The sequence below is a fragment of the Acinonyx jubatus genome, chromosome B4 (assembly GCF_027475565.1).
Source record: "Acinonyx jubatus isolate Ajub_Pintada_27869175 chromosome B4, VMU_Ajub_asm_v1.0, whole genome shotgun sequence".
In the NCBI taxonomy this organism is placed as follows: Eukaryota; Metazoa; Chordata; class Mammalia; order Carnivora; family Felidae; genus Acinonyx; species Acinonyx jubatus.
Genome location: NC_069387.1, coordinates 66,120,489 through 66,145,500, shown reverse-complemented (window position 1 = coordinate 66,145,500; position 25,012 = coordinate 66,120,489). Strand labels below are relative to the sequence as shown.

The 25,012-nt window shown below is 36.6% G+C and overlaps 1 protein-coding gene across 1 annotated transcript in view; it reads left to right on the top strand.

Annotated features, from left to right (window-relative positions):
* SLC2A13 (solute carrier family 2 member 13) overlaps positions 1-25,012 on the top strand; it is a 373,732-nt gene that overhangs the window by 225,686 nt on the left and 123,034 nt on the right. The window contains exons 5-6 of the mRNA XM_015085125.3: positions 12,094-12,257; positions 19,477-19,597. Coding sequence (XP_014940611.2) covers positions 12,094-12,257; positions 19,477-19,597 — 285 coding nt within the window. The remainder of the gene's footprint in view (positions 1-12,093; positions 12,258-19,476; positions 19,598-25,012) is intronic.

The following is a 25,012-nucleotide window of genomic DNA, read 5'->3' as shown; positions in this document are numbered from 1 at the left end:
CAAGAAACAGAACAAAGTAGGAAAAGATAAGATGACTCAGGCACAAGGAACTTGAATCTAGTAGTGTCTATATGAACTAGGTCACAAAGTCTTTTTGAAAGTGGTCACAGCACCCCTTACATTAGTATCTCTTGAACTGACTCAGAGCCCTGGCTAGGGGTGGCTGGATGGGGCTGAGTGGGTAGGGGCGAGCAGAGGGCATGGATATGTGGGAGTATTGCATTTGTTACAGTCTCGGAATGATTCTTAGTCATACTAAAGTTTGAGAATCCTGTTGCTCCTAAAGTTTTTGCAGCCAGTGAAAAAAGGCAGACATGTCATGTTACATGAGTCACAGCGTCCCTAAGAAAAAAACTAATCAGTTGCCTCAGAGAAGCAAAAGAATTCCTCCTTACTAAGACCAGAGAGAATTCCTTTCTGGGTGCTTTGGTGGTAATGTAATACCCATCCATATTAATCTACCATTTCATAGTAAGTTAGTTATAATAACCTAAACTCATTAGTATTGGTTTTGATATCTACAACAGTTAAGTAATGCCATACAATTTCTTCATCTATCACGGGAGACAGGGCAAAAAGAATTATCTTTATACTTCTTATCTCTAGATGATGCAATCAAGTGGGTTACTTTGGCACCTTGCCCAGGGTAGCATTGTACTTCCCTGCTTATTCTTGTTCTGCAAGCCCCCTCTTTGCTTCAGGAGATGAAATCATCATTTTAGAGAGTCAGAGAATGAGCATATTTGGGAAATTCAAGTATGATCAGTCTGTGTGAAACCTGAGCGATTCTGTTGACCTTTATGGCATCCTTCCCTTCGCTGTGCTCTCTTGTCCTCATGTGTGCCAGTGGATGGAGCTCCTTTTCCACTATCATGGATCCCCTGCATCAAAGGCAGACCCTGAATATAGTCACAAATCATTGCCATCTCCTATGAAATCGAAATCTAGAGTTTCCTTCCTGGTCATAACCTCCATATCTGCCACTACAGTTTTTCTAGTCAGTGAACCGAGCAGGTATTTGTCATCCTGATGTTAACTTACAGTCCCTCAAGTCCTTTCCAATTCTTTTTGTGCCTGATCCTTGGGCTGGTTTTAAATACTCTCCCTGACTAAACCCTGTGTAACTAGCAGCCTAAAGTGCTTGCACCTTTGTATTTTTTTCAATTCTGGAATATGAGCATTAGTGATATGGTCAGTTGGAATCACTGATATACTGTTGAGACTGTTAAGTGGAGTTAATCACTGTCTTGATGTTCCAGTAACACTTTACTCTTACTAGTCTCATAGAACTTGGCTCATTGAGGTGTAATTTTTTTGTGGATGGTGGTCTCCTTCAGTGCAGGTAGACACCCCACCCTCCCTAGACAGTCCCAGATATTATTTGTCTTTTTATCTCCTACTGCATCTGGCACATAGGCCCCAAATGAATGTATTTTAATTGCATATAATTGAGATATTTGGCCAGTATATACTAATTTTTCCATTAAAATACATATTACTATTATCGTGTCTAAATATATAGTTTTAAGTTTATTTATTTTGAGAGAGAGTGAGTGAGCAGGGGGAGGGGGACAGAGAGAGCGGGAGACAGAGAATCCCAAACAGGCTTCCTACTGTCAGTACAGAGCCCCATATGGGGCTAGAACTCACAACTCGAACTCATAAACTGAAATCATGACCTAAACTAAAATCAAGAGTCGGACGCTTAACCCACTGAGGTACCCAGGTACCCCTAAATATTTTTTGAATTAAGAAAGTAAACCCGGTATTTATTAGCAATCAGTGTATTAGTTGTAGTGTTTTGAGCACCAAGAAATAAAAGGCATGGATTATTTCATTTAAGAAAATACTAAGTTTGGAACCAAAAAAAACCGTGTTTTTCTAAAGAAAAACACAGATATATTAGTTGCTCGTGATTATTATTTCATGTTTATTTTACTTAATAGTATTGAATTTAGCTCATAGAACTGGAGGTTTATGGTGCCTCAATACAATATATGACATATTCAGTGTACTAAAATTTAACACTTTAAACAAAACTTTTATTATTTTTTTCTCTCAGTGTTTACTTATTTTTGAGAGAGAGAGAAAGAGACAGAGTGTGAGCAGAGGAGGGGCAGAGAGAGAGGAAGACACAGAAATCCAAAGCAGGCTCCAGGCTCTGAGCTGTCAGCACAGAGCCCGCCGTGGGGCTTGAACCCACAGACTGTGAGATCATGACCCAAGTCGAAGTTGGATGCTTAACTGACTGAGCCACCCAGGTGCCCCTAAACAAAACTTTTAAGTCACAAATGCTTATTATAGAAAATTGGAAACATATAAGGAAGAAAAGGCACCTAAAATCTCACCCCCTGATAATAGTATATGTTAACATTTTGGTGTATTCATTTGTCTTACTTTTCTATAATTTTTCAATAGTTGACTTTCTAGCCTCTAAATAATTTTGCATCTTGCTTTTCACTTCATCTTATATGCTCTTGGTCTGTTTTCCCAGTCTTTATTCCACAGAGATTCAGAGTTATAAATAATGTGCATAAAACTACAGATCTTTGCATAATCACAGTTTTGTGTGGCCATGCTCTAAAATGTTGCTTTTATATAGATTAAAAGTTCTTGCAAACTTTTACTTACAAACCTTGGAATCCATTGCAGCTTAAGATAAAGTACTGTTTTGGGGCACGTGGGTGGCTCAGTCAGTTAAGCGTCCTACTTCAGCTCAGGTCATGATCTCGCGGTTTGTGGGTTCAAGCCCCGTGTTGGACTCTGTGCTGACAGCCCAGAACCTGGGGCCTGCTTCAGATTCTGTGTCTTCTCCTCTCTCTGCCCCACCCCTGCTTGTGCTCTCTCTCTCTCTCTCTCTCTCTGTGTCCCTCAAAAATGAATAAATGTTAAAAAAAAAAAAAGTTAAAGTACCGTTTTGTTCCTTTTTGGTAGTGCCAAGAGCAGTGTTTTTCGTAAAGTAAATGCTATGGCCTGCCCTTTTTTCTCATTCAGACTCTTAAGCCTCCTGAGAGGAATGTTAAGTAGACCATTACCTTCTCTCCTCTTGTTACTTTAATGAGGTGTTAGATGAGCACAATTTGGAGATAAGAAGTGATGGAAAGACTAGTTTGTATCAATGTTTGAGTTGAAAAAGCTCATAAATCACATACAGTCCATTTTTAATATTCTCTTCCCTAGCCATGAGGGTACATAGGAACTCAGTACTGGCCAGTAAGGTAGGAAGGATTGTAGCTGAATCAGGAAAGCATGCTGGGGTGGAATATGTTGAAACTAAACCATTCAAGGCACAATCTTCTAACCTTCCCCTCACCTTACCCCAAGGACTTTTTTTTTATTTCTTTAAACCCTCTGGATTTTTAAAATACTTTATTATGAACATGAATTATTATAATTATTTAAGAGATTAAAATTTAGTTGTAGATATACTACAAGCCACTGAACTATATACTTTTAAAAGATTGTGATTTTTACGAATTATATCTCAATATAAATCTTAAAATAAAGCAAAAAAAAAAAGGCAATAAAAGGCCACTCCATCCATTCACTCGTTTAAATAAGCACTTAATCAGTGTTTCAAAGGAAATAGCCATAAGCCTGCTTTGGCAGTTGCAGAGGTGTAAATCACATGCAAACTGTTCTTTGGGGAGTTTTTAGTCTAATAGAGGAAATAAAATGTGCATTTAAGTAAGTCTCATAGCAGAAGGAACGTTGTGTATTGTAAGAGAAGTGCTGACAAATTGCTGAGGAAAAGCAGAAAATTAATAACAAATTATTGTAGAATTGATCAGGTAGGTTGGTAGATTGGACGGTGACGAAATAAGGGAGTAGCTCCCTGATTGCTCACAGTTTCTCAGTGAATATTAGGCAAGATTTCACCTGAGGCTGGATAGATTGGGACAGTAGAAGGAAAGGAGGTGCTGTGGTTGTCTCCTGCAGAGCTGTTGCCTGTGTGTCTTAGGGGTTTCCAGGTGAGTGCAATTTGTGTTTGTCTTTCAGCTGCTAGGTGGAAATGCAGAGTGGAAGAGTAACTGGGTATAAGTGGGCAGTGTTGGCATTTATGGCATGAATATGACAAAGGGGGGTCGAGCCAGAGAATTTGAGAATGGTGAAAAGAACATGACTGTAATAATGATTTGGGAAAGTATATTTTCAAGGCAGTGTCAACATTGCCTGGGATCTTAGTGAAAATGCAGCTTCTCAGTCCTAGACCTGCTGAATCAGAAACTCAGAGTGGGGCCCAGCAGTCTGTTTTTACAGGTCCATCAGGTGATTCTGTAGCACATCAGTACCTGAGAAGCACTGGGGATTGGGAAATCGAAATGGATGGAGGCAGTATGTACAGTTATGGGAAAAGGGCAGAAATGGGTGATGATGGGTAACTAAAAAGAGGAAAGTGTATATACGGCTCAATGTATATACATGAAATTCTTCCATGAAAGTGGAAAAATTCAAGTGAGCTGTGAGGATGAGGAGTGCTGGTCAGAGACTAGGATACTTGAAGGATTTCAGAAGTGGAGCTGTTAGGAAACTTAATATCTGGATGGTCTTTGTCAAGGCTATTCTCATGAAGAATCACAACACAGAGTAGAAGTGGAGAAGAAAACTGTCAGGCAGGCGCGGGAGTCACCATTGAATGAGGAGTGACCAGCAAAGTAGGTGGCATTAAAGAAGGAAGGTTAGAGGATAGTTGAGCTCACTTCTTTCCCTTTATCCTCTTCAGCTCCTCAGGCCTCCTCCAGGATATAGGAGTGAGACAAAACAAGCTGTAAAAAGTGATCCCCCTAGTTCACAGGGCACAGGGAGAGGAGGTGAGAGGAAGATTGAGTAAATGAGTGAATGTACAGGTTAGTGTGGAAGTAAATGACCAGGTGGAAACAGGTGACCTGAAAGTCTTGGACTCTTGCATGATGCTAAAATGAGCAGGTATGTGAGACATGATGGAACAAGGTGAAAGCCTTGTTCCTGATATGATTAGGGTCGGCACTTGATTGGTTAACTGAGAAAGACAGTTAATCAAAGAAAGGTCCCAAGGCTTGGACCTTCCCAACCCTGTCAGACTGGCAAGACAGAAATGACAACTGGTTCAGGACTCTTGCCAGCCTCTAGAGAAATCCTGGAATAGGCAGCTCTTAGACATTAATACCCTGCACAGATCGAGAATATCATGGTCTCGAAGATTCTCAAACTAATGGATTTCTCTTCCACCAACATGTTCTCAACCTCAGCCACGAAGTGACCGAGCCACACGTACTAAGGGTTTGAATCAGAGATGTACAGGGTATTAAACATATACCAAGGGAACAGTGAACTTGGATACAAGGTCAAGATCAGCAACAAGTTCTACAAGCCAGTGCTGACATCAGATACAAGCTTCAAGGATTGTATCATTTCTTAATCAAAGAAATGATGCATATATATCTTCAGTATTTTATTTTTAGTTGTACAGTAATTATTTATATCCACTGCTTGAACTTCCACATTGTTTTTCTTGCATAAATCACACTCAATATTATCATCTGTGAATTCCAGCTTTAGTTTCTTTCAAATAGAACAAGAACTGAAAGATACTTGAGAAGAAACCAAAGGGCAAAATCTTCCAGACTTTAACATTTTATCCCCAATTGTTCACAGTTGTGTGGCCCATACAGTTTTAGCGTTTTTGTTTTGTTTTGTTTTGTTTTGTTTTGTTTTAATGAGTCACCTTTATTCACCCTTTCCAAAGCATATAATTTTGTCTTTAATGCAGCCTTTTTTTTAATCATCTTATGTTCTATTGCTTTTTGTATTATTTGATTACCTAACTATAATGATGAGCATAAACAGGATGGGGACGGGGGAGAAACACCTGATTTAATATACATACAGTTCAACAGATGGGAGATGCAAGCCTGTATGAAGTCCCAAATGTTCATTTTCCTGTGGGCATATGTTTTATGGAAAGAATTAACAGGTTAATCTGGCAAGTTGGTGAATTGCAAGTCAAATTAGAGAGCTTCTATCATTGTTCTTAGTGTTGCTTAGCTTAGAGCAAGGTCAGTGATCTGGCTGAGTTGGGTGGGTGAGACATGAGGACATCTCTCTTGAGGTTTCCAGAGGTTTGAAGCCAGGTTAAAGGGACTGGTCTCTGAGGCGGAGAGGAGGTCACACTGGGAACACTGAAGGTCTGTAGAATTTCTTTTAATTTCCTTTGACACATTAATTTGTTCTTCGCCAAACACTAATGAAATCATTTAAATTATGAAAATTGTTTTGTAAAATAATAAATGTGATTAATAATGATGCTTTCTGAGGATTACTATATTTGGATTATTTTTTGATTTAAACCTAGTATAAGTGTGTTAGCTCAAAATATATGCATGATATACATGAAATCCTAATTTCTGCCTTTCTAACTTATATATTTTGCATTAGAGCTTGCACCTAATAACGCAGAAAGCAAATTTTTTTTTACTGTTTAAAATACATAAAATTGGTTTAAACATCTTAATCATTTTTTTTTTTTAAGTTTGTTTTGAGAGAGGCGGGGAGAGAGCATGAGCCAGGGAGGGGCAGAGAGAGAGGGAAAGAGAGAATCTCAAGCAGGCTCTGCACGGTCAGCACTGAGCCCAGCACAGGGCTCAATCTCACAAACCATGAGATCATGACCTGAGCTGAAATCAAGAGCTGGACACTCAAACGAACTCCCCATCAAGGTCCCCAAAAAACTTAGTCATTTTTTAAATAATTTTTAAGATTTTTGTATTTGGGTGAAACATTTTTTCTTAAATCTATTGATGTGTTTTTCATAGTTATCCATGCTTTTGATTGTATAAACACCACCCCAGTGGGAAAATACAATTTTTTCACTTAAAAAACCATCTTTTATTAGAATGACATTTAAAATTCTGTAGTCAGTGTACTTTACCATATGATACAAATAAACGTATTTATGATAATAGGAACTAAAAGAGACAAACAATTTAACTTGGATAATGGGAATCTTTTAGGGCTTATAGTCAGTCAGCTATGCTCTGTAAGTTCTCATCTTCTCATTTAACTTAGTCTTTATACCAAGTATGAAAGTAACCCACAAGATTGTTGAATAAGACAAAGTTCGTAGATAACTGAATTTGGAAGCTATCTGCAGCATTGCTAGAATACATTAGAAAGATATAGTCCATATCTGTTTTACTCAGGAAGTTGAAGTCTTTACAGTTTTATACCAGAAAAAGTTTGTCTTTATTATGAACCTATACGTTTTGTTTTGTCAGACCGTTAAAATTATCATTTACTATTTTTTTTGGCAGCCAGGCATTTTAGAGCTAACTTGTAGTTATTATGTGGCCAAAGTTTTTATATAATCATCTTCATCATCTACCTCTCTTACTAGTCTTTTTGTTTTAGTGGCCCTGTCATGTGATTTTTATTACGAATATCCTTAATTCCCTTTTGAAAGTTGGTGGTAGATAAATTCAATAAATTCAACAACTATTGAGTACCTACTTCTTGTGTTAAGTTAAATCTGTTGTCCTGGCAATAGTGAAAAAGACAGGTATGGCTTCAAGGAGTTAAAAAAAATACCTTTTTCAGAAATGACTAGGAAATGCTTTGTTCAAATATAGAACAAAGGAAACTAATATATATATATGTATACATATATACATATATATATTGCTAAGCATGTAAAATACACATACTCATTTTATTGGTAGTTTAACATCATCATTAGGATAGATTGCCGTTATCAAAGCCTAGATGTTTTCTAGAGCTGTTTTGTTTTATTCAGATTAAAGATTCAGAACTGGAAGCTGGATCTCGAATAATCTCTGACATAGCAATGCACATATAGTCTGGCCATTGTGTTCTTAAATGTCCACACAGAGTTGTGAAGCTGGTCTTCTCTGAGAGCCCACTGCCCTCAGGCCTTTCAACTTCACTCTGGGGAAGAGCTGGCATGTGTGAGATGACCAAAGGTTGCCCAGGGAGTCTTTGAAAAAGATGATAGGCCCTCTGATAGGTACTATAAAATGATTTTGAAAAGAGAAGGAAGGCATCCCTACTTTAGTCTAAAAAGGAAAGAAAGCCTTTTTTCAGTTGTTCATATTGTTCTTTTATGAAGAAGACTCTCTTATGCTTTGTGCAACTTTTAAACAAATACCCAGTCCCTTGAACATTCAGACTACTACATAAAGGCTTAGAAGGTTGCAAATACAGTGGTAGTCCATTCTATAAATGGTTGGCCGATAGCATCATTTCCAAAAACATTGGAATTCACACACTTTAAAATGTAAATTCACTGTATCTTTTCACCATGAGCTGACTAAAAAACTAGGCTCATGAATTATTCTGCCCTAAATATGTCATCCCCTGCCTTATGAAAGAGAATATAGATAATGCCTGAATTTTTCTGAAGCTGATTGCCCTTTAAGTGAATGTCCTTGTCTTTTCCTTCTAACTGTTGGCCTTTTGCTTATTTTACTGCTTAATAACATTTTTACTGGATAGGCAGAATAATGCCCTCCCCCCCACAACCAAAGATGTGCCTATCCTAATCCCCACAACCTATGAATATGTTACAATACATGTAACAAAGGGAGATTAGGTTGCAGATTGAATTAAATCTGTTCGTCATTTTACCTTAAACCCAGAGATTATCCTGGGTTATCAGAGCTGCACAGTTTATTCACAAAGGTCCTTAAATATAGAAGAGGACATCAGAGTGAAGTGATATGAGAGGCACTTGACCATTTTTGCTGGTTTTGAGATTGAGGAGGGGACCCCAGGAGACTACAAACATGGAGACTTCTAAAGCCTGGGAAAGACAAAGAAACCTGTTTTCCCTTGAGCTTCCAAAAAAGAATGCCTCCTGACACCCAGTGAAACTCACATCAGATTTCTGACCTACATAACTGTTAGATAATACATTGCTGTTGATTAAAGCTACTAACCTTGTAGTTGCTTGTTATGGCAACAGTAAAAACTAATACATTTACCCATGTTCCAAGAAAGGAAGAACGAAGATGAAACTTGAGGTACTTCCATCCAGAAAAAGATCTAGTGTGTGCTGAAGTTACAGTGCTTGTTGACAAGGAGATAAAAGGCCATCCATGAATTTCAGCACCCTGCTGTCACAGCAATCTACAGGTGCCTGTTCCCGGTGTAATGACCTAAAATACACTTCAAAACAATATACCTTTGTTTCATTCAGCCTCCAGTCTGCCTACTTGGCTGTCATTGGAGTGAGCTTTCCATAGAACAGATCTAATTGTGTTATTTCTCTTTAAAGCCCATTTTATGATTTTCCATTGTCTAGAGAAAAAAAACCCCACACATGTGGGCTGGCAGTCAAGGCCCTGCGACAATAGACTCTTCTGTAGCCTATGTCATACTTCTCTTTCTTGTGTACCTTGTGTTAGCCAAGGTAAGGTAATGACGTTCTGTGAGTCCAGCAATGTGCTTTGCACTTTTCTTCTTTGTACATTTCATTTCCTCTACCACCAGTGTCCTCCCAGATGTTCACACCTGCTGGCAGTCCCCTATGAATTCCCTGAGACTCAACTCAAACATTAAATTCCCTGGAAAATCAAAGAACGTACCACATCAAATAAAATTGTTTGGTCTATCCTTTATGCCACATTGTGACTAAAATTTTTTGTGATATTAAATTTATTTCAATTTCATTCTGTTTCATTCTGTGAGTTTCTTGAAGGTAGCAAGTGGGTCTCAATAATATATTTGTGGGATTTTAGTAACTCACGTAGCTTATACAGTAGATACTCATAAATATTAAAAGAACAAATGATAATGTTTCCTGACCTGGCCAATCTACCACAAGATTCCATTTTAAAGGGAGGTTTCTGATTCCCAGGCCACTATTTGGTTACATTCTGCCTCTAAAAGTTAAGTATTGTAAAAGAAATTTTCTTACATACCTAGGGAACATTTTCATTGTAAGTAAAATTTTGACGCTGACCAGTTTACTTTGTTTGATGCCATTTCCCTTTTTAACGCTTGGAATTTCATGGATTGTATTGTATCAAAATGAAAACATCAAAATAATCTGTGTTGTTCTTTTCATGGGTCTGTTTGCAAGAATTATTTTGTGTGATGTATTTGTTTTTATTTTTTAAATATCAAGACGACTCTGAAATGTAATAGAATAGCATAGCAAGTATCAAATTCTTTGACTTTAAATACTTGAATTTTCTCTCAGTGCTTCTATTTTCTGCCTTTCTAGATTTGTTATTGATGTTAATTTCTCAGCGGTTTTACATAGGTCTGACCTTGCTGCACAAGTCTTTACGAAAATGAGAATGTATATGGTAGAGCTTGGAAACTGTGAAACAGTATTCAGATGGAATGAGTTATTTTCATAACTTTTATTATCACTTTACGCTGTGACTGCAAAATGTTCACAATTTTCATGATGATGGAAGTAATTCCACTGGGAATATCTCTTTTTTACAACTGCTGTCAGAACTCAAAATCTTTAAATGGTTGGCATAATTTTTAGTGTGATCAGCAAAACACATCCTTCATGTTGCATAATAACTTATAAGTTCGGTTTACTACTTTTAAAAAGGAAAATTTTTATTAAGATGAATGAGTCGGCATTGTTAATGTTTTACATAAGAATATGATCATTAACTTGAGAAAATAGTAAAAGGAAACCATTGATAAATCATTGAAACATAAATGTATTTAAAACAGATTGTATTTTTGAAATACTATGAAACTGTTGATAAATACCTGGAAACTGTAGGTTGTAATTGTAGAAATATCTAGCTTGGATACCCACTATCTGGTTTGGGTAAAGATTTGAATTCTGTCACTTTTCATAGGTGATTCACCGGGAATATTTTGCTTCCTTTGTTTTAAGGATAGCTTTATTTTTTTAATTTTTTTGAATGTTTTTATTTATTTTTGAGACAGAGAGAGACAGAGCATGAGCAGGGGAGGGGCAGAGAGAGGCGAAGACACAGAATCTGAAGCAGGCTCCAGGCTCTGGGCTGTCAGCACAGAGCCCAACGCAGGGCTCGAACTCACAGACTGTGAGATCGTGACCTGAGCCGAAGTCGGACACGTAACCAACTGAACCACCCAGGCTCCCCTTTAGGATAGCTTTAAAGTAATCTTCTGATTTAACTACTGATACTTTCATCAGAAAAGGAATATAAAAAACCTGACTTCTTTAAATGTACCAGAGGTGTCTCCTATTGTGCATTATATGGCTTATTAGAGCTAGTCTCCAGTAAATTCATTTAGAATAAAATTAGTCTATAGAGCCTAATCATGTAGATCGTGCTAGAGACTTCCCTCACCAAAGATTATACTTTTCTAGAAACCACAAAACCATTCTCATGTATGTCATGTCAGTGTCTCATCTCCTTACAAAATGCCAAATAAATTTCTTACTTCTTGTGTCTTTAAGGATATTCCTCTACCAGATTTCTGCCATTACATCACACTTTACGTATTATATGCAACAAGTCTATCCTTTTTAAGTACATAAGTTTATAATGTATGATGACTTCTAATTCATTCCATGGACTTGGAGTTATCCTTGATTAGCATTTTAGTCATAATGAAACTACCAGTTGCCACTGCCCCTAGTTTTGGAGTATATTTTACTTTTAAAGCCTTCAACTCTCTCTGTCCTTTTTTTAAATTTTTTTTATTTATTTTGAGAGAGAGAGAGTGCATGCATGCATACCTGGATGTGTGCAAGCAGGGGAGGGGCAGAAGGAGAGGGAGAGAGAGAAGACTCCATATTCAGCTCTGAGCCTGATGCAGGGCTCGATCCCATGACCATGAAATCATAACAAACCAAAATCAAGAGTCAGACACTTAACTGACTAAGCCACCCAGGTGTCCCACCCTCTGTCCTCTTGCTTGAGTATCTTTTCTTGATTATACAAAGTTCAAGATAAATTTATCTTAGCAGAATCTCTGTCCTATGATCCTTTAAACACTTTGCATGGATTCCCATGTTAACTTGATGGTATTACTATATCTCTTAACGGTCTTTTTTAGAGCTACTATATTTTTCTATGTGAATAATTGTTTCTTTGAATAACTATCAGCAACAATTTTTTTATTCTTTCCTCACAGGTACTACAGTGCAACCATTTTGCAGATGTCTGGTGTTGAAGATGATAGACTTGCGATATGGCTGGCTTCAGTTACAGCCTTCACAAATTTCATTTTCACACTCGTGGGAGTCTGGCTTGTTGAGAAAGTGGGCCGCAGGAAGCTTACCTTTGGGAGCTTAGCAGGTAGGTGACTGGATGAAGAATTCAATTACAAACTTTTCTCTAATGATGGCAAGCTCACCTTCCAAAATACAATACCAATGCTACTTATGATCTTGTTCTCGTAGCCAAATGATAGAGTTTTTTACACAAAAAGTTTTTTCTTTTAAAGAACTTAATGTTATGATATGTAACTAGAATGTGACTAGAAACTTGAATTGTAAGAACAATTTGAGTCTACAGGGGTAATATTCTGCTGCTGTTATTTTTGAGTTCTGCTCAAAGGTACAAAAGTGAAAAGAATAATTGTGCTTTTTTGTTCTTCTTTGAACAATTTGATATTCATAAACTCCCTTTTAAACATGTTTTATTTTTAAGTTTGGTATAATATGGAAGTAAATTTGGAGGTTTTTTTTTTTTTTTTTTTCAAGGCTCTTTCAGCAATATAGTGTTAAAACCATATAATTTCTTCACAAAGCAGGGGCAGACTTTTTGTGTTTGAATCAGGCTCAGATTCTAAGGTAAATTCTGGTTGGTTAAGTGTGTTTTCACAAAGCCTTTCTCATTTCAAGTATCTTTTGTCTTTGAATTCTGTACATTTCATTATTTATTTCTTTGTTAACACAAAGCCTGTTTCATTTGACAGGATGAGACGCATCTTTGCCAATGCCTTCTCTTGTTGCATCATATACTTTTCTTATTTTTTTCATACATACAGATTGCTAATTATCAATTATCTGTCCTCCAGTAACTCCTTTATAAGTTTATTAGAGTAAGAAAAGATTTTTTCATTAAAATGTGAAGTTTCCAGGCCAGCATGAGCTAACTTCTATTTTAACCAAATTATACCTTTAAACACTGATCTAATAGCACTGCTTCAGGCACTCATCCCAGATTTTAATGAGAAAATACATTCTGAGCTGCAACCTCAGCTATTAGGAACTTGTAGTCTCTGCCATCCCTGCCTCCAGAAGGAAGAGTGGAATGCTTCTACCCTCTGTTCTTGTCTAACCAGTGGGAGGACTTGAGTCTGTCATGTAAGTTGAACTGAGGGGACGGTGAACAAAAATGGTCTGGTTAAGAGGCAAAGGTAATCACAACAGCCCAGGTACACAGGGAAGCAGAAGGGCAAGTGAGGAAAGGTGAAGGACAAGGAGGCTAAAAACCATCCATTCATAAACTTGTCAAACACTTATGTGTTCATAAACACATAAACCAGAAGTGTTTAGTCTGGAAAAAAGACTAAAGGGAGACCTAAGAGATATCATATTCTTTTTTTTTTTTTTTTTTTTTTTTTTTTTTTTTACTTTTGAGAGAGAGAGAGGGACAGAGTGTGAGCAGGGGAGGGGCAGAGAGAGAGGGAGACACAGAATCTGAAGCAGGCTCCAGGCTCTGAGCTGTCAGCAACAGAGCTCAACACAGGGCTCGAACCCACGAACCATGCGATCGTGACTTGAGCCAAAGTTGGCCGCTCAACTGACTGAGCCACCCAGGTGCCCTGAGAGGAATCTTATTTTTGCAGATGATAGATGTTATAAGGGCATAATTTTTACTTGATATGAGAAAAATATTCTTAATAGAGCTTTCCAATAATGAATTTGGCTGCCTCATTAGGATGGTAAACTGTGAACAGAAGGATAGATGGCCATCAGATAGTGATGTGCTAAAAATAAATTCCTACAGTTGATTAGAAATTGGGTTTGCTGACTTCTGAGGTTCAGATCAACCCTAAGAAGAGGTAAAAGCTACTTTAAACATTTTTAAATAGATACCTACCCTTCCTTTTCAGCAAGGCCTCCATTAACTGCTACTTCAAGAGGTCTATTTTTTAAATAGAGTTTCTGATTAAATTTGGCTTTTGAGATCTGGGGAAAACTGCTGGTTTTGAGATCAGGGAAAAACATTTTTTCTGGTAGCCTTGGTCCCTTTATTTCTTGTATTCCAATGAGACATTTTCTCATCAGTTGAGGTTTTTCAGGCTTTGTAGATCTAAAGCCATACTGCTTGGGTTGGAATTTTATGACTTTGGGCAAGTTTCCATTTTCTCATAGGTAAAATGCAATTAATTATAGTCCCTACTTCATAGGGTTTTAATCAGAACTGAACACATTTATACACGTATGGCATTTGAAACTCTTCCTGACACAGTAAGGTGCCTAGCACATCTTAGCTCTCACAGCATTATTATTGACAGAGTGATTCTTTGTTGTTTTAACCATAATGTGAAACCAATATGCATCATCAGAATCCAGGAGCTTTCCTGAAGCCTTGTAGCTGATGTCATGTTTCACCTCTCAGTGTAGGTACTCTGCTCCAAGGATTTCCAGAGCCCATCCCTGGCTATTAAGAGGAAGTATTAAGACCATTAATTGGGGGGGGGCAATACCAAGAGATTTCAAGTACTGGTTTTTATGAGCAACCCATAGGCACTTTTCTTTCCTGCCTTGATTTCTTTTCAGCCAAAACCACCAACACCCCAGCTCTGCACATTACTAAAACCATGCTGATTGATCTGGCATGAAAGAGATATTACATCAAGTAAACACCTGATTTCCTTGTTATGTTGCCAATTAAAGTGATGATGTAGATATTACAGTGGATTAGGAGGTAAAAGGCCTAGTTTTTAGTTTTTTTAAGTTTATTTATTTCAAGAGAGAGAGCAAAAGAGAGCAAGAAAATGCCAGCAAGAGAGGGGCCGAGAGAGAGAATCACAAGTAGCCTCCACTCTGTCAGCACAGAGCCCAAACAGGGCTCAAACTCATGCGCCATGAGATCATGACCTGAGCCGGAGTCAAGAGTAGGATGCTTACCCAATGATTGAGCCACCCAGCTGCCCCAGAAGGCCTAGTTTCTTGTCATAGGTCTCCCCTTTTACCTGTACATATACATGTAAATAGGACTGTTTCATGCAGTTCTGGTTTTTAACTGATTTAATAGGTCCCAGTAGAACCTAATGACAAATGGAAGTTTACACATTCAGAAGAAAACTTGCTGTTTCACAGCCTTGCTAGTGGATTAGTGTTACTCCAGTGTGATCCTTCCAGTAGGTGCTCATTTCACTTCCTGATACCAATTGATTCTTATATACTTATTTCAGTGTTTTTGATATATACGTACACTTATAAGTTATATACTTATTTAAATGTTTTATTTTCATTTTTGTGTAGGTATAAATATTCTTATAGTGCTAACTATTAGAATACTGTTTTATTTAAAATTTTCTAAAATTAGCCTAGAATTTTTAAATCTTTGATTTGATTTTTGTCCCCTGTCTTGCATTTTTATATGATCTATTTTTCTAAGTTTGCTTATTTTGAGAAAGAGAGAGCAGGGGAGGGGCAGAGAGAGACGGACAGAGAGAGAATCCCAAGCAGGCTTCACACTGTCAGCACAGAGCCCAAAGCCATTGAGATCATGACCTGAGCCAAAAGCAAGAGTCAGATGCTTAACTGACTGAGCTACCCAGGTACCCCTGATTTATTTTATCATATTGGGTTAAAAATAGTGGGAAAAGTTAAATCAAAATAATTTTTAAATAGGCACTCATTCATTAAAAATTACAACAAATAAACTATGCATATCTAGACCTGGACAAAAGAACTCTTTATACAAAGAAATATAAAATATAGAGTCCATGAGTAATTTTAAATGGAGGACATTTTATGGTATTCTTACCTTAGAGCTTGGTCAGAGAAGTAGTCTTTCTTGTAAATACTACAGATTTAAAGACAACCTCTTGATTCTTTTAATAAAAGGTCAATATCTATGTAGCTTTACTGTAGTTAATCAGAAAACCAGAAACACTGTTATTTTTCCCCAAGGATCTTGCTAGTAGAATATTTCTGAAAACATCACTCAGAGGCTGTCTCCATCAAAATTACCAGAGGTACTTATTTTGAAATATGCATTCATGGACCTTATCCCAGATTTATTAAATTAGGATCTCTGAAGACGGGGTCTGGAGCATGTACTTTATTTTTTTTAATATAATTTATTGTCAAATTGGCTTACATATAACACCCAGTGCTCATCCCAACAAGTGCCCTCCTCAATGCTTATCACCCATTTCTGCCTCTCCCTCACCCCCATCAACCCTCAGTTTGTACTCTGTATTCAAGAGTCTATTATGGTTTGCCTCCCCTGGAGCATGTACTTTAAACAGGTTCCCCAGGGGCACCCGGGTGGCTCAGTTGGTTAAGCATCCAACTCTTGGCTTCGGCTCAGGTCATGATCTCATGTTTTGTGAGATCAAGGCCCATGTTAGTCTCTGTGCTGACAGCACTGAGCCTGCTTGTAATTCTCTCTCGTGCTCTTTTTCTCTGACCCTCCCCTGCTTGTAATCTCTCTTTCTCTCAAAATAAATAAATAAATTAAAAAAAAAAAAAAACAGGTTCCCCAGGAGATACCTGTGTACACAAAGTGTGCTTTATTAGAGTCTTGGGAAGGGCAATTACTATTTTTCTAAGTACTTATTAATTATCCAGCCTTGCATCAGGTAGTTAATGTAACTTATAACATCTGATATTTTTGAGCATGTTATTTATCCAACACACTTCACTTTCTGTGAAGAACATCTTTATTAGGAAAATTATATCAGAATCGCAAAATTTTACAGTATACTTAGTTAAGAGAAACTCTTCTTTTAAAATATAAAGAATATGCCCAGTGTTCACAGAACACTGGAGAATATCTAAGGCCTTCCTTAATTGGACTTAAATCTGGGTTGGAGTAATGATTCATCAGGCAATAACTATAATTTGAATACTGACAAGTGGCTGATAAGATATCTGTAAGCTATTAAATGAAAGGAAATAGATAATTCAAGTAGTTTTAAGCCTTAAAGGTATATGAATGAATATATGACAGGAGTAGGTGATCTTTTTAAAATTTATTCCATAAATGAAGTCGTTTAAGATACCATTTCCTTCCCTTAAGGAGGCTATCATCTTGAAAGTTTATTTTACAAGTCATATATGTGATATATCAATGATATATGTGATATATCACATATATGTATAAAATAATTTATGCCTGAACATATGTGATGCCAATAACCTGGAGATCTATTTAAAACTCAAATGTCTGATCCCCATTTTCTGAAGACTGATTCAGAGGTTTATGTACATCCCAAGCATTTGCTTCCGATAGGAAATCAGGACTGAGAAACACTGCTATATGTAATAAAGAATGGAAACGTATAATATTGATTTTAAAAAAGATTGTCATCCAAAATGCATTAAGATAAAATTAAATTTGCACTTAAGAAGGGTTAAACCTTCAGCTCTTTAGGAATTTTGTGTATCTAGAATGGTCCATTCACCATATTTTGCAGGTAAGTTGGACCTTTTCAGGCATAGATGCAAGAGATATGTTGTATATATTGCAGAACTCTTGACTCAAATATGTACCATATTAACCCTGTGACCTCATAGATAGTCTGAAGATTTTGTTTTCTTCAAAAATACTCAATATTGCAAAAGTAGTGGACTATGGTCCCTTCATTCAACCAATACTTGTAGGGATCTGCTGTGTGCTAGGCATTAGAGTTGGAAGTCCGTGAGTCTGTGGTAGGTACACCATCTTAGAGTTTACATTTCATTTGTAAATTATTTGATTATTTGATAAACACGATGAAAGAAAAGTATCCTGTTTCCTTACAATGTTAAAGTATTAAAGTTTCCAGGTTGAAAAAAACGCTTAAGGACCTAGGTTCTTTGATAGACAAATTTACAATAAAATTCATGGTTTGTCTTATTTGAAGAGAGAGGGATGATTTTCATAATAGACCCAGTATATCTCCTCTCTTTCCAAAAGACCTCTTTTCATTTTCCTAGTTCAGGGCTCTGATAGTCTTTTCAGAAAAGAAACTCCTGAAACTATTCCTAGTTCTGAGTTTAAGCCAACAAGGGGAAAACAAACTATGATTTTAGGTTCATGGCATTTTTTTGGCCCAATATGGCAAAATGGACTTCCTATCTCCCCTTCAGGCCTCCCCTTCCTTCAACTTTTTTCTACAGTTTTGAGTGTGTGTTGCTGCTGCTTCTTATGACGTAGTATTACCAAATACATGGTATAGCATTACCAAAATCTTTCAAGTTGAGTATGGTATTTAAAATTCACTGCAGTTCTGCAAGGTTAAGTATTTTCACTAAGCCCCATTTTATAGAAGACAAAATTGATCTTCAGCCTTGCCCAAGATCACAAGAGTCAAGAAACGGCAGAGTTGGAAATTAACCACAGATTTAATTTGACCCATCCCCTGTATCTTAAACACATACACCCCAGCCATTATATACTCCCATTGCATTCCACAGTGCTCCCTAATGTTCTTCTTTTATCCATTCGTTTAATAGGATTTGGGGTCATATCTTAAATTATCTCCCAGTTTAATCAGTAAAAACTTTACTACTATGTAAATACCCTCCCTAAATTCCATATTTTAAACTCATTGCGCCACTCCAATTAATTGTCCAAATTACTGCAATCATATTTTCTTTCTTCTTCCTTTTTGTGACTCTTTTTTGTTTATCCTCACAGTGGCTAGAACAATAGTCAAATATGAAAACTTTGTTTTTTACTGTCAGGATGTCTCTAAGGGTCGCAAAAGTGAGCCTTTTAAGTGATGCACTTAATTACTCTTTCTACAACTTAAAATCAAAGATTCTACTTCCAAATACCAACAGGAAAGACAAATTAATGCATGTGATATATCATCTCTGGAACCTTAAAGTCATGAAAAAAGAAAGCTCCTCTTCTTGAAGAGAAATGTTCTTTCAGCTGCTTTTGAATTGTTCAGCATGTTTTTAGTTTACTGAGCTGGGGTCTTACATGAGAGAATGCCATTAGAACAGTTTTCTTGGCAATGAAAGCAACACGTGGTGCGTATCTATTGCCTTTCATTTTTCTGACATCTTGGACACGTAGTAATGCTGGTCGTGTTAATTGATTTTGAGACTGTCAGAAATCCAATGTTTTCTGGTTTTTGGTTATTTAAGAAAATTATCACCAGTCTACTGCTTGGCTAGCAAATATATTTGCTTTGAATTTCACTGTTTTCTTGTTTCACAGTGAATGTGCTAGTGAGTTTTTCTGATAATCTGTATATTTACTAGGAACATTTTTTTAAATACTCCAATGAAGGTAAAGGTGTTTTTTCAGAGATATGTCTTGGAAAACCCAGTCTGGTTTGAAATAATGTTGCCAACTATTCTCTGATGTAAAACTTGTTTTTTTTTTTTTAAAGGTACCACTGTGGCACTCATTATTCTTGCCTTGGGATTTCTCCTATCAGCCCAGGTTTCCCCACGCATCACGTTTAAACCAGTAGCTCCATCAGGACAGAACACTACTTGCACAAGATACAGGTGAGTTTTCAGAATGGTCCCTTAACCTAACTCTAGTACCTTCTACTAGTACCTTTCTGTTTACTTTTAACTTTTCTACAATTTGAGAGATAACTAGAAGCTTGCATACAGAGGAAGGTAAGGGTGGGAAAGGTGACGGGGAGGGATCACCAGAAGGAGGAATAGCATTTGCAAAGACACGAGGGTAAAAGTGGTTAAGGAAAAAGGGAGTTTGACACAATGTTGATGATGTTTTTCTGGAAATTAAAAGTTGGGATTGTTATGCAATCTAAGCAGAAATACTGTGAAACCATTTTAGATTATATACGACTCAGTGGCATCTACATTCCAGGTAAAATAAATAACTTTAGTGAGCAATTAAACTCTTCTATGATATTCATGTCTGATATAGTAGATTATAATCTGCATATTCTAACAGTCTTCACAGAGTTCCACAGGTATCCCGTCATTCATGTAAGCAGAAAAGGAAGTTTTCTTTCACTGCTGGGGTTCTTCTAGAGCATTAGAAAGTAGAAAGAGATGGTGGAAGAAAGTGAAATATATTCTGATGGCCAACTGCAGGTGTAGGGGCTCCAATGTTAAGTCTAATGATAGACACACTGTGTGATTAGAAGTTGGAGAGATGGATGGATAGACAAGTGGACTGAAGAATGAACAAACGAATTAATTAGAGATTGAGCAGAACAATTATCTAGCAGCAGAGTTTCAAAGTTTACAACTTCATTTTAGTGGTTGAAAAGGCTAGCAGCCCCTTTAAAATATATGGCTAGAACAAGACCTAGCTTTAAAAACAAAATATGATATTCCATCAGCCTCAATTAGATGGACACAGTCAATAGGTGAATGATTTGTTAATTTATTAACTTTTAGTCAGATACTCCTGTATGAAATTAAAACATTACATGGATATACTGAATTCCACTTGGGATCCACTTGCAAGTTCTTATTCAGCAGGTATTATATTTATGGTGGAATTCTCATTACAATAATGAGGAAGCTATATATCGCTATGCCTTCCTGGTCCAAAATTCTGATACTCACTTTCCTTTAGAGATAAATGGTTATACTCCTTCTTTCTCTTACTAATAAGGTTACTTATTCATTGGCTTACTGATTTTTTTAGTAGTCTTTATCTTGTTCTAAAGAAGACTTAAAGATAAAAGAAGTTAACTTTAGAATAGACCCTTCCTAGATGTAGTGATGTTTACTTTCTTTGGACATCCCACATCAACTGCTAGATGATAGAGCCATTACCAGAATTCTGCGTGCTCTACTTTTTTTCTTTTTTCTTTTTTTTTTTTTAATGTTTATTTTATTTTTGAGAGAGAGGGCAAGCGAGCAGGGGAGGGGCAGAGAGGGAGACACAGAATCCAAAGCAGGCTCCAGGCTCTCAGCTGGCACAGAGCCCAATGTGGGGCTCAAACTCAGGAACCAGGAGATCATGACCTGAGCCAAAGTTGGCAACTGACTGATCCACCCAGGTGCCCCTTCTTTTGTTTTGCTTGATGGATATTTTAAGTAAAATGTTTTCAGCAGTTACTTCTGACAAATTATTTAAAAAATCACTGTTGTTTGAGCAACAACTCTAGTATGATATTTGATTTAGATGGAGTAGTTTAGATTCAGAGTAAGACTGATAACAGGCATGGTCAAATCATCTAAAGATAGAAAGTCAGCTGGAGTATGAGAAAAGTTTTATGAGCTTCTGATACACAAAAAGAATAAATAACTTTTGAATGATTTTCATAATAAATTAGTTTTCTTGACATCAACTTTTAAAGTTTAAATAAAAATACTTATTACCCTAATATAGTTTGCATAGAAGTTTATGATTATCAACCTATTAATCCTTCTGTTCCTTCTAAGTTGTCATCTACCTAATATCTCAACACCAAGGTATAATGGAGTAGGAGAAGTGATTCAGCCTACTTTTATTCTCATCACAAAAATGGGCAGCAGTTTTTAAAGCGGAACCAAATTTTTGATGTCCTTTGGGAGTTGGTAAATGTGAAAAACGGTTATATATTTTGTGCCTTCTTTCAGGGTAACATATTAGCCTTTGTGGGTATTTGACAGTGTGTATATATAGTCTGAGTGATTTTATAAAATAGGCCTGCATTCCCCTTACTTATTTTATTCTGTTATCCTTACTGATTTTGTTCTTGTTTTTGTTAAGACTATGTATACATTTTCCCCTTTAAGATAAACATGAAAGTCATGTTTGTAATACAGTACCATAGGATGAGTAATGTTTAGGCTGTAAATGTAGGTGCTGTGCTTTTCCCATGGAATTGAGCAAATAAGACAGATTTAAAAGGGAAATTGATTTAATATCTATATTAAAAATATTGTATACTATTGATGGAAGTGTAAATATTCTTCATTTCAGAAAGAATACAGTTCTGCCTAATAAAAATTAAATGCCTATGCCCACTGACTTAATACTTCTATTTGTAGAGATCTGTAGACTGTAGTGATGAGTATGTAATCCATTCCAATTAGAGTCCAGTAGATGATTTACAAAAATGAATGGTTCAAGAATGGTGGTTCTTTTTTAGTTTGATAGATATTCATTATGTGGCAGGCATTAATGTAGGTTTGGGCCCATAATATTGTAGGTTGAGGGTCACTAAGTATTTGAACCCAAGAGATTGACGATTCTAAATATTTTCCAGTGTGAACTTCCCATTTTTGGATTGTTTTGATTTTTTTTGTTGAAGTATAATTAACATGCAGTGCTATATTAGTTTCAGGTATACCTTTCACATTGGTGACTTATTTTATAACTGTGAGTCTGTTCTTCTTCATTCCCTTCACCTATTTCTCCTATTCCTCCATCCACCTCCAATCTGGTAACCACCTTTTGTTATCTATATTTAAGAGTCTGTTTGGGCTTTTTGTTGTTGTTTCTTCGTTTTGTTTTTTAGATTCTACACATAAGTGGAATCGTATAATATTTGTCTTTCTCTGTCTGACTTAATTTCATTTGGCATAATGCCCTCTAGGTCCATCCATGTTGTTGCAAATGTTAAGATACCATTCTTTTTTATGGCTGCATAATATATAAATACTGTATATTCTTTGTCCATTCATTTACTGGTGGACACTTGGGTTGTTTCATACCTTGACCATATGTATAGTAAACATAGGGGTGCATATATCTTTTTAAATTAGTGTTTTTGTTTTCTTTGGGTGAATAACCAATAGTAGAATTATTGGATCACCTGATATTTCTGTTTTTAATTTTTTGAGGAACCTCCTTCCTGTTTCCTGCAGTTGTTGCACCAATTTACTTCCTGCCAACAGTGCAGGAGGATTCCCTTTTCTCCATATCCTTGCCAACACTTGTTATTTCTTGTCTTTTTATTTCTAGCCATTCTAACAGGTATTAAGGTGATTCCTAGCTGTGGTTTTGGTATGCATTTTCCTGATGATTAGTGATGTTGAGCATCTTTTCATGTGTCTTTTGGCCATCTGTATACCTTTTCTAAATTTTTTTTTTCAACATTTATTTATTTTTGGGACAGAGAGAGACAGAGCATGAACGGGGGAGGGGCAGAGAGAGAGGGAGACACAGAATCGGAAACAGGCTCCAGGCTCTGAGCCATCAGCCCAGAGCCTGACGCGGGGCTCGAACCCATGGACCGCGAGATCGTGACCTGGCTGAAGTCGGACGCTTAACCGACTGCGCCACCCAGGCGCCCCATTGTATACCTTTTCTAAAAAAAATGTATATTCCGGTTTTCTGTGCATTTTTTGATCAGATTGTTTTTCTTTAGTGTTGACTTGTATAATAAGTTCTTTATATATTTTGAATATGAATACCTTCTGGGATATGTCATTTGCAAATATCTTCTCCATTCACTGGGTCACCCTTTTGTTTTGTGGATGGTTTCCTTTGCTGCGTAAAGGCTTTTTATTTTGATGTAACCCCAATAGTTTATTTTTGCTTTTGTTTTTCTTGACTGAAGAGACATTCATAAATATGCTGCTAAGGGTGGTGTCCAAGAGATTACTACCTATGTTTTCTTCTAGGGGTGTTTGGGTTCCAAGTCTTACATTTAGGTCTTTAATCCATCTACAGTTTATTTTTGTGTATGGTGTAAGAAAGTGGTCCAGTTTTATTTTTTTTAATGTAGCTGTACAGTTTTCCGAACACTATTTATGGAAAAGACAGTCTTATCCCTTATTGTGCATTCTTCCCTCCATTGTCATTAGATGATTGACCATATAAGTGAAGGTTTCTTTCTGGATTCTTTTTTTTTTTTTAAACTATTTATTTGAGAGAGAGAGAGAGAGAGAGAGAGAGAGAGAGCGAGAGTGTGCACACACTGCAGAGGAAGAACAGAAAGAGAGGGAGACACAAAATCTGAAGCAGGCTCCAGCACAGAGCCCAGCACGGGGCTTGAACCCACGAATCGTGAGATAGTGACCAGAGCCAAAATCAGATGCTCAATCTGCTGAGCCACCCAGGTGCCCCAAGGACTCTCTATTTTGTTCCATTGATATATGTGTCTGTTTTTGTGCTAGGACCACACTGTTTTAATTACAATAGCTTTGTAGTATATCTTGAAACCTAGGATTGTGATACGTCTAGCTTTGCTCTTCTTTCTCAGGAAAGCTTTGACTAGGTCTTTTGTGGTTCTAATACAAATTTAGAATTATTTGTTCAATTTATGTGAAAAATGCTGTTGGTATTTTGATAGCATTGCATCAGATCTGTAGATTGCTTGGGGTAGTATGAACATTTTAATGATATTAATTCTTCCAGTGTATGAACATGGTGTAACTTTCCATTTGTGTTGTCTTTAATTTCTTTCATCAGTGTCTTACCACCTTCAGTATAGGCCTTCAACCTCCTTTGTTAAATTCATCCCTAGGTATTTTATTCTTTTGGTACAATTGTAAATAGAACTGTTTTTTTTTTTAATTCTCCTTTTGCTACTTCATTATTAGTATACAGAAAATGCAAGAGATTTCAATATATTACTTTTGCATCCTGCAACTTTTCTGAATTCATTCAGTTGTAATGGTTTTTGGTGGAGTCTTTAAAGTTTTCTATATGTAGTACCATGTCATCTGCAAGTAGTGATGGTTTTATTTCTTCCTTACCAATTTGGATGCCCTTTATTTCTTTTTCTTGTCTGATCACTGCCATAGGATTTCCAGTACTATGTTGAGTAAAAGTGGTAAGAGTGGACATCTATGTCTTATTACTGAACTTACTGGAAAATCTTTCAGTTTTTTACCATTCTTAACCATTTTTTTACCATTAATATGATGTTAGCTGTGGGTTTTTCATATATATGGCTTTTATTATGTTGACATATGTTCCCTCTAAATCCACTTTATTGAAAGTTTTTACCGTTAATGGATGTTACATTTTGTCAGATGTTTTTTCTGCATCTATTGAGA